The 18,013-nt window shown below is 41.3% G+C and overlaps 4 protein-coding genes across 5 annotated transcripts; 2 read left to right on the plus strand and 2 right to left on the minus strand.

The window, feature by feature from the left end:
- The first annotated feature begins 993 nt into the window (after positions 1–993).
- On the plus strand, positions 994–1,781 carry LOC135426137 (nuclear protein 1-like). Its single transcript, XM_064679136.1, has 2 exons — positions 994–1,148; positions 1,224–1,781. Exon 2 carries the CDS (start codon positions 1,545–1,547, stop codon positions 1,743–1,745), a length of 201 nt encoding a protein of 66 aa, XP_064535206.1. The 5' UTR covers positions 994–1,148; positions 1,224–1,544; the 3' UTR covers positions 1,746–1,781.
- A 972-nt stretch (positions 1,782–2,753) lies between these two features.
- Positions 2,754–5,129, plus strand: Tom70 (translocase of outer membrane 70). Its single transcript, XM_064679083.1, has 3 exons — positions 2,754–2,913; positions 3,084–4,112; positions 4,168–5,129. The coding sequence occupies exons 2-3, from the start codon at positions 3,119–3,121 to the stop codon at positions 4,959–4,961; spliced, it is 1,788 nt and encodes a 595-aa protein (XP_064535153.1). The 5' UTR covers positions 2,754–2,913; positions 3,084–3,118; the 3' UTR covers positions 4,962–5,129.
- Positions 5,130–5,186: 57 nt separating this feature from the next.
- Positions 5,187–7,975, minus strand: LOC135426097 (sialin). Of its 2 annotated transcripts, none has more exons than XM_064679085.1 (3): positions 7,849–7,975; positions 7,072–7,793; positions 5,187–6,044 (listed from the first exon to the last, which is right to left on the minus strand). In XM_064679085.1, exons 1-3 carry the CDS (start codon positions 7,886–7,888, stop codon positions 5,295–5,297), a joined length of 1,512 nt encoding a protein of 503 aa, XP_064535155.1. In that variant the 5' UTR covers positions 7,889–7,975; the 3' UTR covers positions 5,187–5,294. The 2 variants fall into 2 exon arrangements, with proteins under 2 accessions (XP_064535155.1, XP_064535156.1); XM_064679086.1 differs by having other exon boundaries at positions 7,072–7,785; positions 7,849–7,969.
- Positions 7,976–9,276: 1,301 nt separating this feature from the next.
- dmGlut (Dietary and metabolic glutamate transporter) lies at positions 9,277–16,843 on the minus strand. Its single transcript, XM_064679107.1, has 3 exons — positions 16,332–16,843; positions 11,350–11,984; positions 9,277–10,738 (listed from the first exon to the last, which is right to left on the minus strand). Exons 1-3 carry the CDS (start codon positions 16,369–16,371, stop codon positions 9,917–9,919), a joined length of 1,497 nt encoding a protein of 498 aa, XP_064535177.1. The 5' UTR covers positions 16,372–16,843; the 3' UTR covers positions 9,277–9,916.
- Between the last annotated feature and the right edge of the window lie 1,170 nt (positions 16,844–18,013).

Genomic DNA, 18,013 nt, shown 5'->3' on the forward strand with positions numbered 1-18,013 from the left:
CACCGCTTGAGGCTAGTACGCTGAGCAGGCCACATAAGCTTCACTCACTTATCGTGGAAAGCTTCGTGAATCTTCCATTGCGATGTTTCTCGAATTTTGAACTTTTTTATTTGTCTTTGCTTAGTTCGAGAAAGCCCGTAGTGTTGAATGACTAACGCGTCTGGCATTCTTGGCCCGTCGTTGATAAGATTGAACACATCTTATCACCGGCATGTTCGATTCGTAAATAATTGCATTTATATAAACAAATGGGCAAACAATTAAATTAAAAGCTTTTTCCTAAATTTAAACCAATGACGATTGGGGGGAACTGGGTCGGCGGACAGAGGAGCGCAAACTGACGCATAGACAGGCCTTCATTCTTAAATACATACATACACATGTACATATCTATTAACAGAAACACAAACATACACACTCACATACGTGCACACATACACGTCTGCCCAGCTGTTCGAGGAGGACAAGTATTCATTTTGTTTTCGTCTATGTTGACACTTTATTTGTAACGGAAAATTTGTGGCAATGAGCCGGCCAATGACTTGAAAATTCAACATGTGTTCGCTACCTGATGGTGATGCAACATAAGGTGCACTCTCCGAGCCATTGCAACGTGGCCTTATGTAAGAACAATTGCATGCATTCGCATTTAAATATATGGAAAAACGTGTGTATTATGAAAGCCATTTAAAATAATTTAAATAGCCGGGGCAAATATATGTATATGAACATACATGTTTGCCGTTGCCATTGCTTTTTTGTTTTTGTTTACCGCGCATTTTGTAAACACAACAAAAATTTAATTGCGCAGCAAAAATTGTTAAAAGCTTTCCCAAAGAACTTTTCGCTCACACATTTTGCGCTGCGAGAGAGAAAAATGGGAAGAGCAGAAAAACAGACAGCCCAATGGTGAATGGCATCGAAACTTCCAGACTACAAGTAACCTTTTTAAATCTAAGTAGGCTTTTTGTGGTGAACTTCACTTTTGGTACAACCATTTGGAAATCGATTCATTATTAGCCAAATATACAAACTATAAACAGTTCATTTGGAGCTAAATAACAGAAAAAGTCGACCCAAATTAAAATACCGTATTTTATGTGTAAATCGTGGTAGATCAAAAACTGCTTTTCTGAAACACAAAACAGGTAAAACTATAATAAAATGTGGGAACAATAATAAGTTTTCTTATAGTAAAAAATGGGCTATCAATTTTCCCGCAGGGTTGACATTTGTGAGAGAAGCAACGAATAAGAGAGAGAGAGAGATAGACAGAGACAGAGAGCAAGTCTGCAAGCTTCTCGCCAACTGTGCGAGAAAAAGCTCTGGCCGGGTATAAAACCAGGTGTTTGAAAGCAAGAAAAAGTTTAATTTCCATTTGGATTTTGCTGCGACAACATCGAGAACCTGTGGAAGTAAAGCGTTTACCAAAACAATAACTTCCAGCCAAAAACAACCTGCAAAGAGAAAAAAGTCAATAAGAAGCCCTTTGAACTCTTCAAAAGCAAGATCTCAATTATATACATATAAGAATCATAAACATCATGTCTGAGGCACACTTTGATGAATACGAGCACTACAACTACGACCATGGCAAACACATCTTTTCGGGCCACAGCGGCAAGCAGCGCTCCAAGAAGGAGGCCAGCGAGCACACCAACCACTTTGACCCGTCTGGCCACTCGCGAAAGCTTTTGACCAAACTGATGAACACCAACAACAACAAGAAAACGGTGAAGAACTGATATTACAGGCACGCCAAGGCAGAGACACAACAACAACAGCACAGAAAAAAATAAAATACTGAATTTAAGCTTCAAAAGAAAAGAAAAAGGTAGAAATTGAAAATTAAAGCAACTGAAAAGGCAGCCCAAAGGAGAGAAAGGGAAGAAGGAGAACAAAAGCTGCTTCGGCGGCAGCTGGCACTGTCGGCTGACGCTGGAAAAGAACGCTGGAATTACGTATTGAATAGTTCTAGTTTTAACACTTTCCTAAATTTAATACATATACTTACAGACTTATAATTTTAGTGTTAAGCTTAGTGCGTTTCAAATTATGAAGTTTGCTTTAGCTATAACTTATAAAATAAAAACAAAACAAAAACTAAAACAAACAAACGGCATTTTATTGCGAATACTAAAAACGCTTGCATTAGAGTTGGAGTTCAGATAACTCACACACTCACAAAAGAGCTTTTCATGTATTGGTTGCATCGCGCATTAGTGCATATTTATAGCCTTTCAGTTGAACTCATTTGCACTAAGCTGAACGCCTTGCGATCATCGTCAACCACATGTTTTCCTTTGTTCTTGTAATCAATAAACTTCAATGTAAAATGCGCACCTATTATATGTATGTATGTACTATGTTATGAATGATCGTATATACAGTTAAAGCGGAAATCGTGGCCTGACCTTATATAAAAAGTTTAACTACCCGTACACGCTTTTATCAACATATTTATTTTCCGGTTACTGCAAATTATAAATAAAGCTAACTTATTTATTCGAAATCAATTAAATTTAATTATATATCATATACAGACATATATCATGCTGTAGCCATTATGTCAAATCATATGCAAATGGAATACGGTATATTCTAGTAATGATGATCTGTTAACTCTAATAAGACAAACTGTTGATGCCATACACATTCTGTTAAATGGTGAGTTTTTCAAATGCATGGTTCTTATAGCAGCGAGCTTTTTGTGCACGCCCTGCCAGCTGTCACATGTGCATAACAGTCGTTCAGCAGCTCAACGGTTACACAGCTGTTCGTTCGGTGTGTTCTATTTCTAAGGAGGCTAGTTGTATTCCATAATATTAATTTTTATTTACTTTTCACTAAAAAGCATTCAAGTAACAGTTCATATTTGCAAAATTCATTGCAGTGTTAAATTACAAGACAAACGTGAGTAGCCAACGGTCGCCGAACTCGAACAATGCTAAAAATCAATAAGGGGAAGGGCAGCGCTTAGGTGACAAATGGCTCCCCCCGGCATTTAGCGATTCGGTGTTCGCGCTCTGAACTCTGCGTGTGATAAGGCCCGCCGACTATTACACAATGTTCTCTATTTGCAGTTTTTACAAGCTGCACACATTTGGAAGGCCCACAAATGGCAACGTTCCTCAACATGAACTCAGTTAAGCTAAACAAATGGCAAGTGGCGCTTCTATTGGGCACTCCCCTGGCCATTGGCCTGGGCATGTATGTTCTCAACAGAAGTTCACGCGATGAGGCCAAGCGCGGCAAGGCTCAAAACAAGGATGCCGGCAAGACGCGCCAGAAGGGCAAAATAGAGGAATCGCTGTCCATAGATGGCACCGCTCCGGATTCGGAACTGGAGCGCAAAAAGAAGTCGGCAGAGTTGGGCGAGCAGCTGTCGCCGCTGAAAGAGGCCAACAATTACAAAACGGAGGGCAACAATTGCTACCGAAATGGCAAATACGATGAGGCCATCAGCTTTTACGACAAGGCCATAGACAAGTGTCCCACCGAACATCGCACGGACATGGCAATCTTTTATCAGAACCGTGCTGCCTCCTACGAGATGCTGAAGAAGTGGAATAAGGTCAAGGAGGATTGTTCCCTCTCGCTGGAGTACAATCCGCGCTATGCCAAGGCCTATTACAGGCGAGCACGCGCCCACGAGGCCACCAAGGATATGATTGAGTGCTTGGACGATGTGACCGCCACCTGCATTCTGGAGATGTTCCAGAACAACAATACCATCATGTTCGCCGATCGAGTGCTCAAGGAAACGGGCCGCCTGGATGCCGAAAGGGGTCTTCGCGACCGTGTGCCTGTCGTGCCCTCGGCAAGCTTCATCAACACCTACATGCGATCCTTTATAGCCGATCCGCTGCAGACAATAAACGTGACGCCTTCGGCTTTGGCAGATACACCGCCACGCGGCTTTCTGCGCGCCCGACAAGCATTCGAGGAGCAGAAATATGATGAAATTATTGCGGCATGCACCGAGGAAATTGAATCTTCCGAGGCGGAATCACAATACAAGGTGGAGGCGTTGCTAATGCGCGGCACATTCCACTTACTCTGCGGCTCCTTCGCCGACAGCAAGGTCGACTTCGATGCCATTCTAGCCAACGGTAAGAGGGGCAACTACACTATGTTTAGGAAGAAGTCACAGTTTAAATATTTTAGATGATGCGGACACGACGCTGCGTGCCTACGCGTACATCAAGCGGGCCGCGCTTTTCATTCAGACGGAGGAGCGCGAAAAGGGACTGGCCGACTTTACGGAAGCCGAGAAGCTGAAGCCCGACAATCCGGATGTGTATCACCAGCGTGCACAGATCCTGCTGCTACTGGAGCAGATCGAGGCAGCGCTGTTGGAGTTCGACAAGGCGGTTCGCCTGGCCCCACATCATGCGATTGCCAATGTGCAGAAGTGCTATGCTGAGTATCGTCTCTCGCTGATGTCCGGCGATCAGAAGCGCCTGGAGCGCGTTATCCAAGACTTTGAAAAGGCAATTGAAAAGTTCCCCGACTGCGTCGAGTGCTACAGTCTGATGGCCCAGGTACTGGCCGATCAGCAGCAGTTCCCTCAGGCGCAGCAGTTCTACGAGATGGCCATGAAGAGGGCGCCCACAAATCCGGCACTGCTCGTCCATCAGGCCATCATGATGCTGCAGTGGCGCGGCGACATTGAGGCCGCCGTCACGCTGCTAAATCGCGCCATCGATGTGGATCCGAAATGCGAGCTGGCCTACGAGACGCTCGGCACCGTGGAGGTGCAGCGCGCCCAGCTGCAGCGTGCCGTTGATCTGTTTGAGAAGGCGCTGCTCTATGCCAAGAGCCAGGCGGAGCTGGTGCATGTCTACTCGTTGCGTAATGCGGCGCTAGCTCAAATCAATGTCACCCGCAAGCTGGGCATCGACATGAATTCCGTGTCGGCCATGGCCCAGTCTGGCTTTCTTTCACAAGCGCCCATGTAGAGGGGAGCACGAAGGGCAGACGCAGCTTGAAGCCAGAGCCACAGCATTTACGCGTTCGTTGTGCTACCTATGTTAATACAGTTAACCGCTCCCCTCCCCCACCCCCAAAAATAATCAAACAAATCAACCGATAAGCCCTGTTATATATACATATAAAAATATGGAAAATCCCGTTTTAGTTATTGTGCTCCTAGTTTTAGCAATGAAAGTCGACGATAATGAAACTAACGTCTCTTAAGTATCCTTTCCTGTATTACGATATACATATATACATAGATATATATATATAAGTCAAAACTATGCCTAGATTTAAAGCAATATAAACACATGTAATTAACCATTGAGAGCTCCGGATAGGTTCGGTGGCCGATTTCCCAACCGATTATAGGACTGCACATCACCCGATATGTACCCGGCACAGACTAGCCATAGCGCCGCACGGATGCTGCTCACGATGGCATACTCGGATTCCAGTTGCTCCAACAGCGGCATCAGCAGGCCGGGCAGAGCGCCCAGACCGTTCGAGATGCCCATCAGGGTGCCAGCGAAATTCGGACTCATGTCCAGGGGCAGCAGCTTGATGCCCGCGTAATAGGCCCCAAAGGCCATAATGCTCCAGGCACTCGACCAGGTCTCTTTGTCATGGAGCATGTACATGGAGGCGCTGACAAAGACCAGCCACGACATGAGGCGCCGCGTCTGCGTGCGGCTCAGTATCCCCTCGGCAATCAGATAGTCACTGAGCGTGCCGGACGTGAGCGATGCCAGCCAGCTGCAGAGATGCGGTGCCGCCAGCTGCACGCTGGCCTCCAGTTCCATCCAAAATGATTTGCCCTTGGCTTCCAGTTCTTGTAGCAGCTGCTCCAGCTCCTTGGCCAGCTCGTGCTGATTCCAGTCATGCTGCATGTTGGCCGCTATCAGCGCCCAAATGGGTGCATTCATGAGCATGCTGCTCCAGGGTACAACCTCATTGGCGTCCGCATCATCCGTCACGAGCTCCTCGCTCACCTGACTCTTGATATATTCGCGCTCGGTGCTTTGTATATACGGCGAGGCGTCCGGCTTGCTGTAGCAGACCAAGACCTGTAGGAAAGGGCAATCAGTTCGAAATCCTTGTTTCCTGCCTGGGAGAAATTTAATCCTTCCTTATTTCCTTGATTTTGATTTCGATCGGATAAAATATTAATAATAACAAGCTTTGAATGTGAATTTTAATCGGACCGAAAGGAAAATAACTCTGACAATTGATTATCATCAAGAACGACACTCAACATGCTGAAGTATATATAATATAGGTATAAGTTGTAAAACAATATTAACAAGAAACAAGAAATAAAGGCAATCCTCGGCCCGCCGCAAATTAAATAGCCTCGACATTTGGTTTACAGCTTTTCGAAAATGTGAAAAATGCCGAGTTTGATGGGGAAATATCTTGGTAGAACAGAAAATATAGCCATAAGCCCATAAACAAATAAAGCTGTATAATCTCTATATATAAAACTGTTTGCCCTGACTGACTTGCTGATTGACTGATTGATGATCAACGCACAGCCCAAACCGTAAGAGCTAGGAATCTGAAATTTGCACTGTAGTTACCTCATGTGATAAAGGTGCACGTTAGGACGGGGTGTCGGGAAATTCCACCCGCAAGTGTGGAAAAAACGCGAAAAACGTTTGTATGAAACTTTTTTTTTACCATCCGATCGGCATCAAACTCATTTTCAAAGATATTTGTTTAAATTCATTTGCGGGGTGTTTCACACTTTTCGAAAAATCCATTCCTACCTGTCGAAAATGGGGGTCAAAGATTTGATGGGAGACGTTTCGCGTTTTCGCTCAAATTCACTTCCAAAGAATTTGGAAATCAAATGATTTCTCATACAAATAATCCCAGCTTAAGGGTGAATCTAAAAATATTGCTGAAACTCGTGCTCCCTAATTTTGTATGACACCCATTTTCTTTGGGCTTGGGTTGGGATTTTATAAAAAGAGGTCAGCTGGGGAAAAACAAAGGTAGCGACAGTGAAACTTGCCGCAGCAGACAGCATACTTTATAACCTGAGAACGTTGGGTCATGGGAGCAAAGGAAAACTTCTTAAGCCATACTCACAAAGCCCACAAACCAGAGCACCGCTCCGGAGCCGACCACATAGAAGGCAATGTCCCAGTTGTGCTCCTCGAGCGCCAGCCCACTGACCAGGTGCATGAATATGATGCCGATTTCGCCGCCGCTCAGCACACAGCTGCAGAGCAGGCCGCGCTCCGTCTCTGGCACCCATTGGGCCAGCAGAGCGCTCACGGCCGGAAAGGTGGGTCCCTCGCAAAAGCCAATCAGCAGGCGGAGGAGCACGAGTGCATTGGGGCCTCCGTTGCGAACAATTGTGGGCGTGAGAAGCGTTAGAAGGGCGGAGCATAATATTGCAGAGCCCAAGATCCATTTGCCGCCGTAACGTTCCGCCAAGCGTCCGCCCGGAATGTGGGTGATCATGTAGCCAGTGTAGAAGGATATTGTGACCAGAACCTGCACCTCCTTGGTCCAGACATCGGCGCTGTTCGACATTGTGATCGTCGCATTGTTGGGCAATTTTATTTCCAATTTCTCTTGTGGCACAGTTTCACGTGCCTGGGTTGTCCTCCTCACCGTATGAAGACTGACTCCCAAAAGTGGCTTTGCATTCATGGGAACTTTAGCGGGATTCACTGCAGCCAACTCATTGCAGTCCCGCACAATGCGATCGAGTGAGAAGTCCAAACACAGGCGTATGGTATAGGCATTGACAATGGCCAACAAGGTAAATCCGCAAAGGACTAAGCGCTGCTGCACCTGCAGATCTGTTCCGATCAGTTGTCATAACTTTATATTGCTGCCTTTCCTTCTGCTACTTACAGTCAAAGAGCCCTCGCAATTTACGCTGCATTGGCAACATTATAAACGAAAAATCAGTTTATAAAATATATAATAAAACTAACAAAAATATGTGAGTTATTTCACATCCATACAATGATTTCTATTCAACAAACAATTGTGAGGCTGGAAGATCTGGTAAGCTGAATTAATCGGAAAACCCAATCCCCTGGAAAATATGGATTGGTGAAATGATGTTTTTTGTCAACTTTTATAGTTGAGGGTAGGAATTGATGAAATTCAGTTGGTTGGGACGTAGCCGGGTAAAATTAGCTTAACTTTAACTAACAATTAAAAAGTATTTACTATAAATCACTTAAAGGACTCAAGATCCTGATTCTATTAAGAGCTTGAATCATCAACAGATTGGCTTCCCGCAAATAAATCGGTTTAGTTCTATCAAAGTTATGAGAGTTGAAAAAAAAAACGGGAAAGTAAGGATATCTCTGCACGCCGAAGATTTAATGCCCATGTAGGCATATCCCTTACCATTTATCTTAATAAATCAATCAGTGGTAGTGCATGCATGCATACATACATACATACATACATATATACAGACATACATACATACATACATACATACATGCATACGTACATACATACATACATACATACAAACATACATGCATACATACATACATACATATGTACATACGTACATACATACATACATTCATACATACATACATTCACACATACATACATACATACATACATACATTCACACATACATACATATGTACATACATACATACATTCACACATACATTCACACATACATACATACATACATTCATACATACATACATACATGCATACGTACATACATACATACATACATACATACATACATACATACATACATACATACATATATACATACAAACATACATGCATACGTACATACATACATACAAACATACACATACATACACATGCATACATACATACATACATACATATATACATACAAACATACATGCATACGTACATACATACATACAAACATACACATACATACACATGCATACATACATACATACATACATACATACATACATACATATACATACATACATACTTACATATTTACATACCTGACACAAAAACACAAAAAAAATGACCAAAAAAAAACACTACTCTACCAGCTAAGCATGAAAACGTGCAGAGCCTACTTGAATTCTTGAGAATCGAGGAGGAGAGCACTTGGTAGAAATTCGTTTTATTTAAATTGCCAGCACAGCGCCAAATAAGCTTGGTCTGCGTTTGGTATTAGAAAACAAACATGCATGCAACCATATGTATATTAATAAATACATACATACATGCATGCATACACCAACACACACACGTCCACACACACACTCACACACACACACAATAGAATAGAGGGGCACACTCAAAGTCTTAATTGGTTTATGCACTTTATTTGGACTAACATTATAAAAACAATTATGTTTTAACGATAACGTTACACATTGATCAACAATTAAAAAATTTCGTACAATAATTAAATTGGGTTGTTTTTACATTTCGCAATACAAATTAGATACAATCTATAATCTTATTTTTGTTATTAATTTTCTTCTTTTACTAGCCTAAAATTGAATTTCTTTTCGATTAAATACTAAATAATAATTAAGAGAGTAAATGGCTGCAGAGGGCCGAGGGAGAGGGGTGGGTGTTGGGGGTAACGGTTTAACAGGCAAATATACAAGGCACATATATATATAAAGTAAATTCGCTTAATCGGAGCTGAGGAGAGCGGGGCAGTTGGGCTAGGGATCTGCAGCTGAAGGCTTAAGGATTATAGATACTATATATACTTAGTTAGACAGCGCACTGGGGGCCGACAATTTGGCATACTATAAAACTAGCAATTGCAATTAGTTGATCGCAAGATGTACGGTGTACATTAACAATGTCTTCGGGAGCTTCCATGACGAATGCATCAAAAGTGATGTACCATAAACAGCCACATATATGTATATAGATATGTATAAGAGCTGGAGCACAGCACGGTTATGGCACTTTGGGTACGTGGACTCTAGGAGCTGTGCTGCATGGCCTTCAGTTTGGGCTCCGGCTTGCGCTCCTCGGCCTCGAAGTCGACGCTGCGCGGCTCGATGGGCGCATCGTTGAACGGCTGCACCTCGCCGGATGCCCAAATGCAGTAGACAATGGCCGTGATGAAGAGCACACCAAAGGCCACCCAGAAGACGGTGCGCCACTCGAGCAGCGAGGCGTTCGGCGTCATGACTCCAACCAGATAGGGCGTGATCACGCCCGTGATGGCTCCAATGCCGTTCGTAATGGCCATCAGAGTGCCGGCATAGTTGGGACTCATGTCCAGCGGACTGAGCTTCATGCCCGCATAGTAGGCGCCCATCAGGCCCATGCAAATGGTGAAGAGCACCACGACGAGGACGCGATCGCAGCCGGCGTATGAGGCGCCCACCATGAAAATAGCCGGTCCAAAGGCAGCGAGTCCCGTCATCAGCTTACGGGTGTTTGTTGTGTTCATGATGCCGCGACGGATCATCCAATCTGCCACAAAGCCGCTGCCCACCGACACGATCCACATCATCACGTACGGCAGAGAGGAATACAGACCGTTTGCCTTAATCGAGAACTGCAGCACATCGGCCATATATTTGGGCAGATCCGTTACCATGATATAGAAGCCCCAATCGTGTCCGATTTGGGCACTGACAAGTGCGAACATGGGTAAACTGGTTAGAATGGCCTTCCAGGGTGTCGGTGGCAGGTTCTCGTTGCGTCCAATTGTGCCGATCTCCTTGACGAGGTACTCGCGCTCGCTGGGCTTGATGAACGGATGGCTGCTGGGGTCGCTGAAGCACAGGAAGACCTGCAATTCAAAGTACAGTTGTGTATGAGTTAACAGCACAAATATCACCTTAAACAGAACTGTTAAGTTGAACTAGTAAAATAACACATTGAACTACAACAGACATAAAGCAGTTCCGACTCAAATCGAGCTTCCAGCTCAAAGTGAACTTATTTAGTTTACTGCAGAGTAAATTTGGAACTAGTGAACTATTTAAATACCAAATTAATTTGATTGGTTAAATACTAGTTTCATTTACACAACTATGGAATTGATTTAGCTCGTATGATGCTAATTGAATTATTCAAATACTAGATTGGGTTTATACAGATTAAATCAGTTAAGCTTCCAGATTGAACTACATTGACTAATTAATTAGTTCACTGCAGAGTAAATACTGAATGGGACTAGCAAACTGAACTAGTTAAATAGTGAATTATTTAAATACCAATTTAATTTGATTGGTTAAATACCAGTTTCATTTACAAGAATTTGAATTTGAATTATTCAAACTAAATTGAGCTTATAGAGATAAAAATTAGCTAATCTTTTAGCCTTCATTTTTTGAACATTGCTTTAATTTAATTTTACTTTACGATTAGATGGATAAAATACCAGGTGTAAATACTTACAAATATGACAAACCAAATAACGCCGAGACCGCCAAAGAAGTAGAACACAAATGACCAATCGTAGGAGTCGAGAAACACGCCCGACAGCATGTTGCCCATAATGGTGCCCACTTGACCGCCACCGAGGACCAAGGCGCCCAATTTGCCACGTTCATTAGCCGGCACCCAGGCAGCGAGCAGGACACTCAACGCCGGGAATGTGGTGCCTTCGCCGAGGCCCATCAGCACGCGGGTGACAATCAGCCAGTCGGAGCCGCCCAGGTTGATGGCCAGTGGGGTGAGCATGGTGAAGACTGCCGTCGAGAGTATGCCCAGGCCCAGGGTCCATTTGCCGCCGAATTTCTCGGCTAGCAGGCCGCCGGGCACGTGCGTGACAATGTAACCAATGTAAAACGAAGATAGAATCAGGCCCTGCAGCTCCTCGGACCACTCAAATTCGCCACCGCTGGCGGCGGAGCTTTCATCCAAGTCATCGGGCTCACAAATTGCATGGCTGTCATCCCCATCATCCGTATTGTTCTTCTTCATGACGAGCACGGTGATCGCCTGCGAGAGACAGACGCGCATCGTGTACGCATTCAGGATGGCCAGGAAGCCCATGATGGCCAATATCACACGTTGCGGCAATATAAAGTCTGTTGTTTGTTAAACAATTCAATTTGGTTAGTAAAACAATTAACAAATTACTAAAATACTAAAATACTTTGGCACTAAAGTGCTGACGTCAATGTTAATTTGCGAGTGACAATCGAATGCTTTTGGGTAATTTGAACAAATTAAATTGAATAAAGTCATTTAACATGCGCATAAACAAGCAAGTGAATTATTTTTGAAAGTTTTTCAATTTGAGTAGACTAATCAATTTGCGGTAATACATTGCAAATTGCACTCGACTGCCAGCAATATAAATCTCTCTCTCTCTATATATATATATATTAGCTAATTTATATATAGCTATTAGTCGGAAACGGATCTATAATGTGACCCAAGCACGTAGGTTTTTAGCTAGAAATCTATCGCTATGAGTTAAGCTAAATAAATTATAAAAATTATAGGAATTATTCAGCGATTAGATTTTGCCCAATCTACATATGTTTAAAAATATTTATGAATTTATTATATGCTCTTGTTTTTGTTTAAGTTTCTCTGAATTGTCGTTTATGGTTCAGTTGAAGTTTTTCATTTATGCCTCATATCATAATTTGTTAATTGAAATAATGTCTTGTGATAAGGCCAAAAAAAGGCCAAAGATTCGCGATAAGGTAGCCCCTGCCCAAATCCGAGGTACATATGTATATCAAGTGGGCGCTAAGCGACAACAGCTGATGGATCATAAAGCGGCAGTTGCTCGGCAATTAAAATTGTAGTCGAGTTTTTTATTATTTTATTTTTATTTTGGGGCTTTTAAATAGTCACAACAACAGCAACATCCAATTGATACGGGTTTCCGTTGATTTTCCAATTGAATTCTTGTATCTATTGAAATGTCGACATTCCGAAGGTTGAATTAATATAAATAAAAATAAGATTAACATTGACCCAAGCAACAACAAGCTTGTTAACACATTACCAAGCATCAGTCATTATATTAGAGCAGCCGAAGAGCTAACAATTCATGACATTATTATTAGAGCAAAAATAGGCATTGTTGATGTTCCGATTGTCAGAGCCGTAATTATCCACGCTTCACCCAACCCCAATCCAACCCCAACCCGAACCCGAAACCGAACTCTAGATTCCCGACCCAGGTCCAGTTCCGGTTTGAAGCTAGCCAACATCGACGTCTGCTTAAGATATGTTAATTGTGATGAGATTTTGATTTATTATATATCGCATCATATAAAACTCATCGACGTCACCGACTGCCAATTCGATTGGATCAATAAATTAGCATTCATAAAAATAAATATTTTTACGTAGTTTCAGTCGAGCTGACAATTTAACGATGTCCCAATATTTACCATACTCTTTAGCAAGTACTTTAACCAAAAGCCGACACTCGACGGCAAATTTATAAGCCATACAAATCTGAACCAAAATCGGGGGGCACATCGATAAGGCGGCGGAATACTCACACCTACAACTGGCCTATGTAGAGATGTATGCAAACGGGGCGCTAATCATATCGAGTGTGGCCGTAATTCACGCGATTCTAATGCCCAATCAGACGATATATATACATATATCTATATATGTATATATATATACAATCAAGATATGGTTGCGGAAAGTAAAGCATGTGCTAATGCTCAAATCCATTGCGAATCATGATAAGCGATAAGCACAATAATTGCTATAATAAGCGATTAATGAGAATTGTATGAAATACATTTCCGGGTAGACTGTAACTTCATTGTTGGCAACATTTAATGCAACTTTTAATACTTATATACGAGTGTATATGCAGCTTATTATTATTATTATTTTTTGTTATTGCTTTTTAAGTGGATAAACTTAATTTATTACGGGCTTAACATTAAGTTAATAATTATTGCGGGTATCGCAGATAAGACTTAGTCAGTTTTATTATCAGGTTGCGTGAACACATGGAATTAGGGTAAAAAGGGTAAAAAGAGTACATTAGCTTGGTGCAGATATATGCAACAGTCGAAAGGATTTAACAGGAAAATCAATGTACCCATATCTGCCCCTGTGACCGTATGTGTGTCCGCCTTAATCTGCGAAACTATAAGATCCATGAAGGAACTATTAAATTAATTTTGATATTCTAATGTAATCCAAGCTTCAAAGCGCTAGAGACATTAAATTCGGTATGTAGACTCTGGTGAAGAAAGATGGAAAATATTACACTTTTCGGACACCTCCCCAATTTTGATGAGGGAGAAAGCAGAACAATCCTAGCGTTAAGTAAAGAAAGGTTCAAATGTTTGCTACGGCAATTCGGCTGAGGATGCAGAGTATCTACTAGTTTTGCAGTCGCTTCCTACTTCTGTATAGTATGTATAAAATGTAAATGCATATATATGTATGTCTTGTAATCGGGTTTCTTTAGACATATAATGCATTCTCGTACTGGTTGGCTTTTGTTCTTGCGAAAATTAAGCACGAGGCTAAGTACGAGGCATATGTAAGATATGCGTTCATCGATCCACTTCGACTTCGGATAAGGCATGGAAATGTTTTAATGCCGAGAGGTCACTGAGTCCAAGCATGCATACATATATCAATGCTTGGCGCTTGGGGGGAGAAATTGTGAGAGAAAGCTTTTACTGATATAGGCAGCGGCTCAACAGAATCCAAGAATCGGGCCTACTCAAAAATCTATAAGTTGACGCATAATGGATGGCGAGTCACAAGTGTCAAGAGACCCATTCAAATCTTCAAGTACTTAAGTACCTAGCTCACGTTTAAAGCAACAAATAAATGTAAATAGATAAATGAAAAAATGCAAAACTATAAATTAATATTTTAACGCGTTTTTTACGTTGTTGACCGCACAGATAGCAGAGAAAATTTGCATATAACGAAAAAAAAACGCACACGAAAATAAATTCCAGTTCGAAACGTTACAACATTTTCTTTTTTCGGAAATACATTATATATTTATATACATATACTTATATTCTGACAAAAGAAATGCTTGCCCAAGAACCAAACACTTGTTATGAAACCCATGCGACAAAGAGGGAAAAGAGAACTCTTTTATTACATTGACCTTGCCCAAAAACAATGGAAAGGAAATGAGTGTTGGCTCTATAAGGAGGTCAAGCTACCGCTAGGCCCCATTGAAGGGGAAGATTACTTTATAGCCGGCAATTTTTATTTTGTTTTACGATCGCTCAACACTTTTATGATATTTCTACATTTTGTTTTGTTCTAGAAAACATATTATCAACTTCGAGTTTATTTGATTCGATTCTGAAATTGAATTCCAATTAAACTACAGTCGCATAAAAAACTAAAATTTGAACTATTTATATTTTAATATTAAATTTTTAGATAAATACTTTTTAATTATATCCCGGTCGAAGCAGACATACCCCACAAAGTGTCTGGCATTTGTTTTTTCAGGCTTAAGCACTTTTGTTTATCACTTTTAAATGACATTCTTTATTTACAATATATATGCCTAAATAACAGGTAGGCGTTTTATTCCGTTTTCAGAATCAAAAATTCAAGAATAAATGAACACGTTCCGTTATTTTATTTGGCAGGCGGCTGATAAATCCGGCTATAAATTACCCTGAAAAACTGGCTAGGTGGCGACACAACAAATATTCTTATGTACATATATGTACATGTATATCTGAATAAGAATGTTGACAAAAGGGCTGCGGAAATCTATAAGCCTCGCCACAAAAGTCCGTGCACTCTACAATCATGCGTAGACAACATCGCAATAGCAAGAACTCCCTGAGTCGAGCTTTATTTTTATGATTTTGACATGTTCCAAGTCTTTCGTCATCGTCGCGTCTTGTCTCGCCTTTCTTTATTCACATGCAAATTTGGACGAGACGCCGTCATATGCACATAGAAATAGGCAAATTAGAGATCGATAGACCGCAAGATTATTGTTGATTATGTTGACGCGTGCCTGGCATAATTCAGTTAAACAAAGATCAAGCAATATAATATCCGTAAGCAAAGCATGTACGAAAAAACAAAAAACTGAATCGGAAGTGCAAATGCAAAGAAACAAAAACGTTTTGTCATTTGTATTTTATGCGGTATTTGTGTATTTGTATACATACATGTGTATGTATGTACATATGTATGTGTGCTATATATGCTTAATACTTAAGTTCGCATTAAATTTTTGAAGCTGTTCTTGTTGTTGTTGCTGTTGTCGGTCAATGTCGGTTAAAGAATAATTAAAAAACATTTCAAGAATATTGAGACAGAGTTCAACGAATTCAAAATCCGATTGGAATTGGAATTCCCAATTCAAAACACAGCACAGCAGACACTACACACTCACACACCATACACATCCATTTTTGATAGAATCTTGTTACACTTACACTTTGATAAGCTTATGCCCCATTGCGGTTGTTGTGTCATCTCGGCTCTGTTTTCTTGCAACGTTAATAAGTTGGACAATTCCTTCGCCACGGTTACAAATTACGCTGCTCGTTGGCGCCGCGAACAACAATCACACTTGCCACACAGATCCTTTACGGTCGGTCACACTTTTTACTTTTAACACTTTTCACCGTAAGCGCGCGCGCAACAGAACAGACAGCGAAAGCAAGAGAGACAGAGACAGCAACAGTGTGGGAGAGGAAGAGGGACGGCGGTGAAGAGGGACCGTGGTGAAGAACCACACGCAACGACAACTTAAATCGTACTGTACACTAGACTGGAATGTGCAATGAAATGCACTTCTTATCCACTGAAGTCCTCTTTGTCTTTTTTCTTAGTCAGCGTGTGTATGTGTGTGTGCTTTTTCCCTGTCGCTACTCGTTTTAGCGGTTTTCACACCATACGATCTTCGCGCTTTTGTTCTGCCTTCCGCGCACGTCGGCTGTTAAATTTCAAATGAGAAATTATTTCCACTGACTTTAGTTTATATGCGAACAGATAAGCGCTGTTGCGGCTGCTGCTCTGCTTCAACTGTTGCTGCCGCTGTCTCTGGAGTTGTTGCTGCTGGCGTCGCTGCAAGCGCCGATCGCTGCGTCAAGGAGTCGTAAGCTTTATATGTATGCACATGTTTATATACATCAATATATTGCATAAAAACCCCACTCATAAAAAGCGCTATCTGACCAAGCCGCCCGTGCTCTTGGTCGACGTCGTCTTTCACATGCTTAGAGCGTTCCCAAGGAGCTTTGTTATATTTTACATTTGGTGCCAATTTTGTTTTCGTTCATTTAACTTTCGAATTGATGGTATATTGAATATTTAGCACTTGTTCGCTGTGAATCATTAACTTATCGTACACGCGCAACAGGTACTACAGAACTAAACATATACTAACAAGCTTTACGTGTATTTTCGTATTTATATAAAAGTTTAACTGCAGCAAACAGCGATTAAACTTCAAATAAAGGCAATTGTCTATATAAATTACTCTACATTCCACTGCAAGCAATGGAGTATATTGCAAATTATTTGCTTGTTTAAAATTCACTAATTGTTTATGTATTTTATGAATTCAAATATTTGAATTTTTTAAATTAAATTACAAATTATTAGATAATCTTTAGAATAAAATGAACTAAAATTTCAATTCATATCTTAAGCTTAGGTGTCAGAATGCATTTGATTTGGCCTATCATTCAGATACTAAATCATATATCCTGAAAAGTTTAATAAATTAAATAAAGCTTTTTTGTATATAGTTAGATCAATGCAATCAAGTCTGAATACACTCAGTACTCGAAAATAGAGTATTCAGCACGTGCAACCACTTTTCCCATATCAAACTTTTTTCACAAACTTAGCTAAAAACCGTTACTAGTTAAAGGCGGGTTTTTGCTTTTGTGCAATGCAATTAAGTGATGTTGGGGGGGTACACGAGGAGGAGGAGGAGGAGGAGGAGGAGGGGCTGGTTCTAGTAGGGTGCTAAAGTGAATGGTTTGAGTATTAGTCGACTGAGCACGCTATATTCGTACTGCATCTAGTACACAAGTGTGTATTAAAAAATTCTAGCTGAAATTAGTTTCGAGTTTTGTTACTATAATATTCGACATTTATCTGGTTG

Source organism: Drosophila montana, unplaced genomic scaffold (assembly GCF_035044405.1).
Source record: "Drosophila montana isolate Dmon_TW-CO22-7 unplaced genomic scaffold, ASM3504440v1 contig_1964_1, whole genome shotgun sequence".
NCBI lineage: Eukaryota > Metazoa > Arthropoda > Insecta > Diptera > Drosophilidae > Drosophila > Drosophila montana.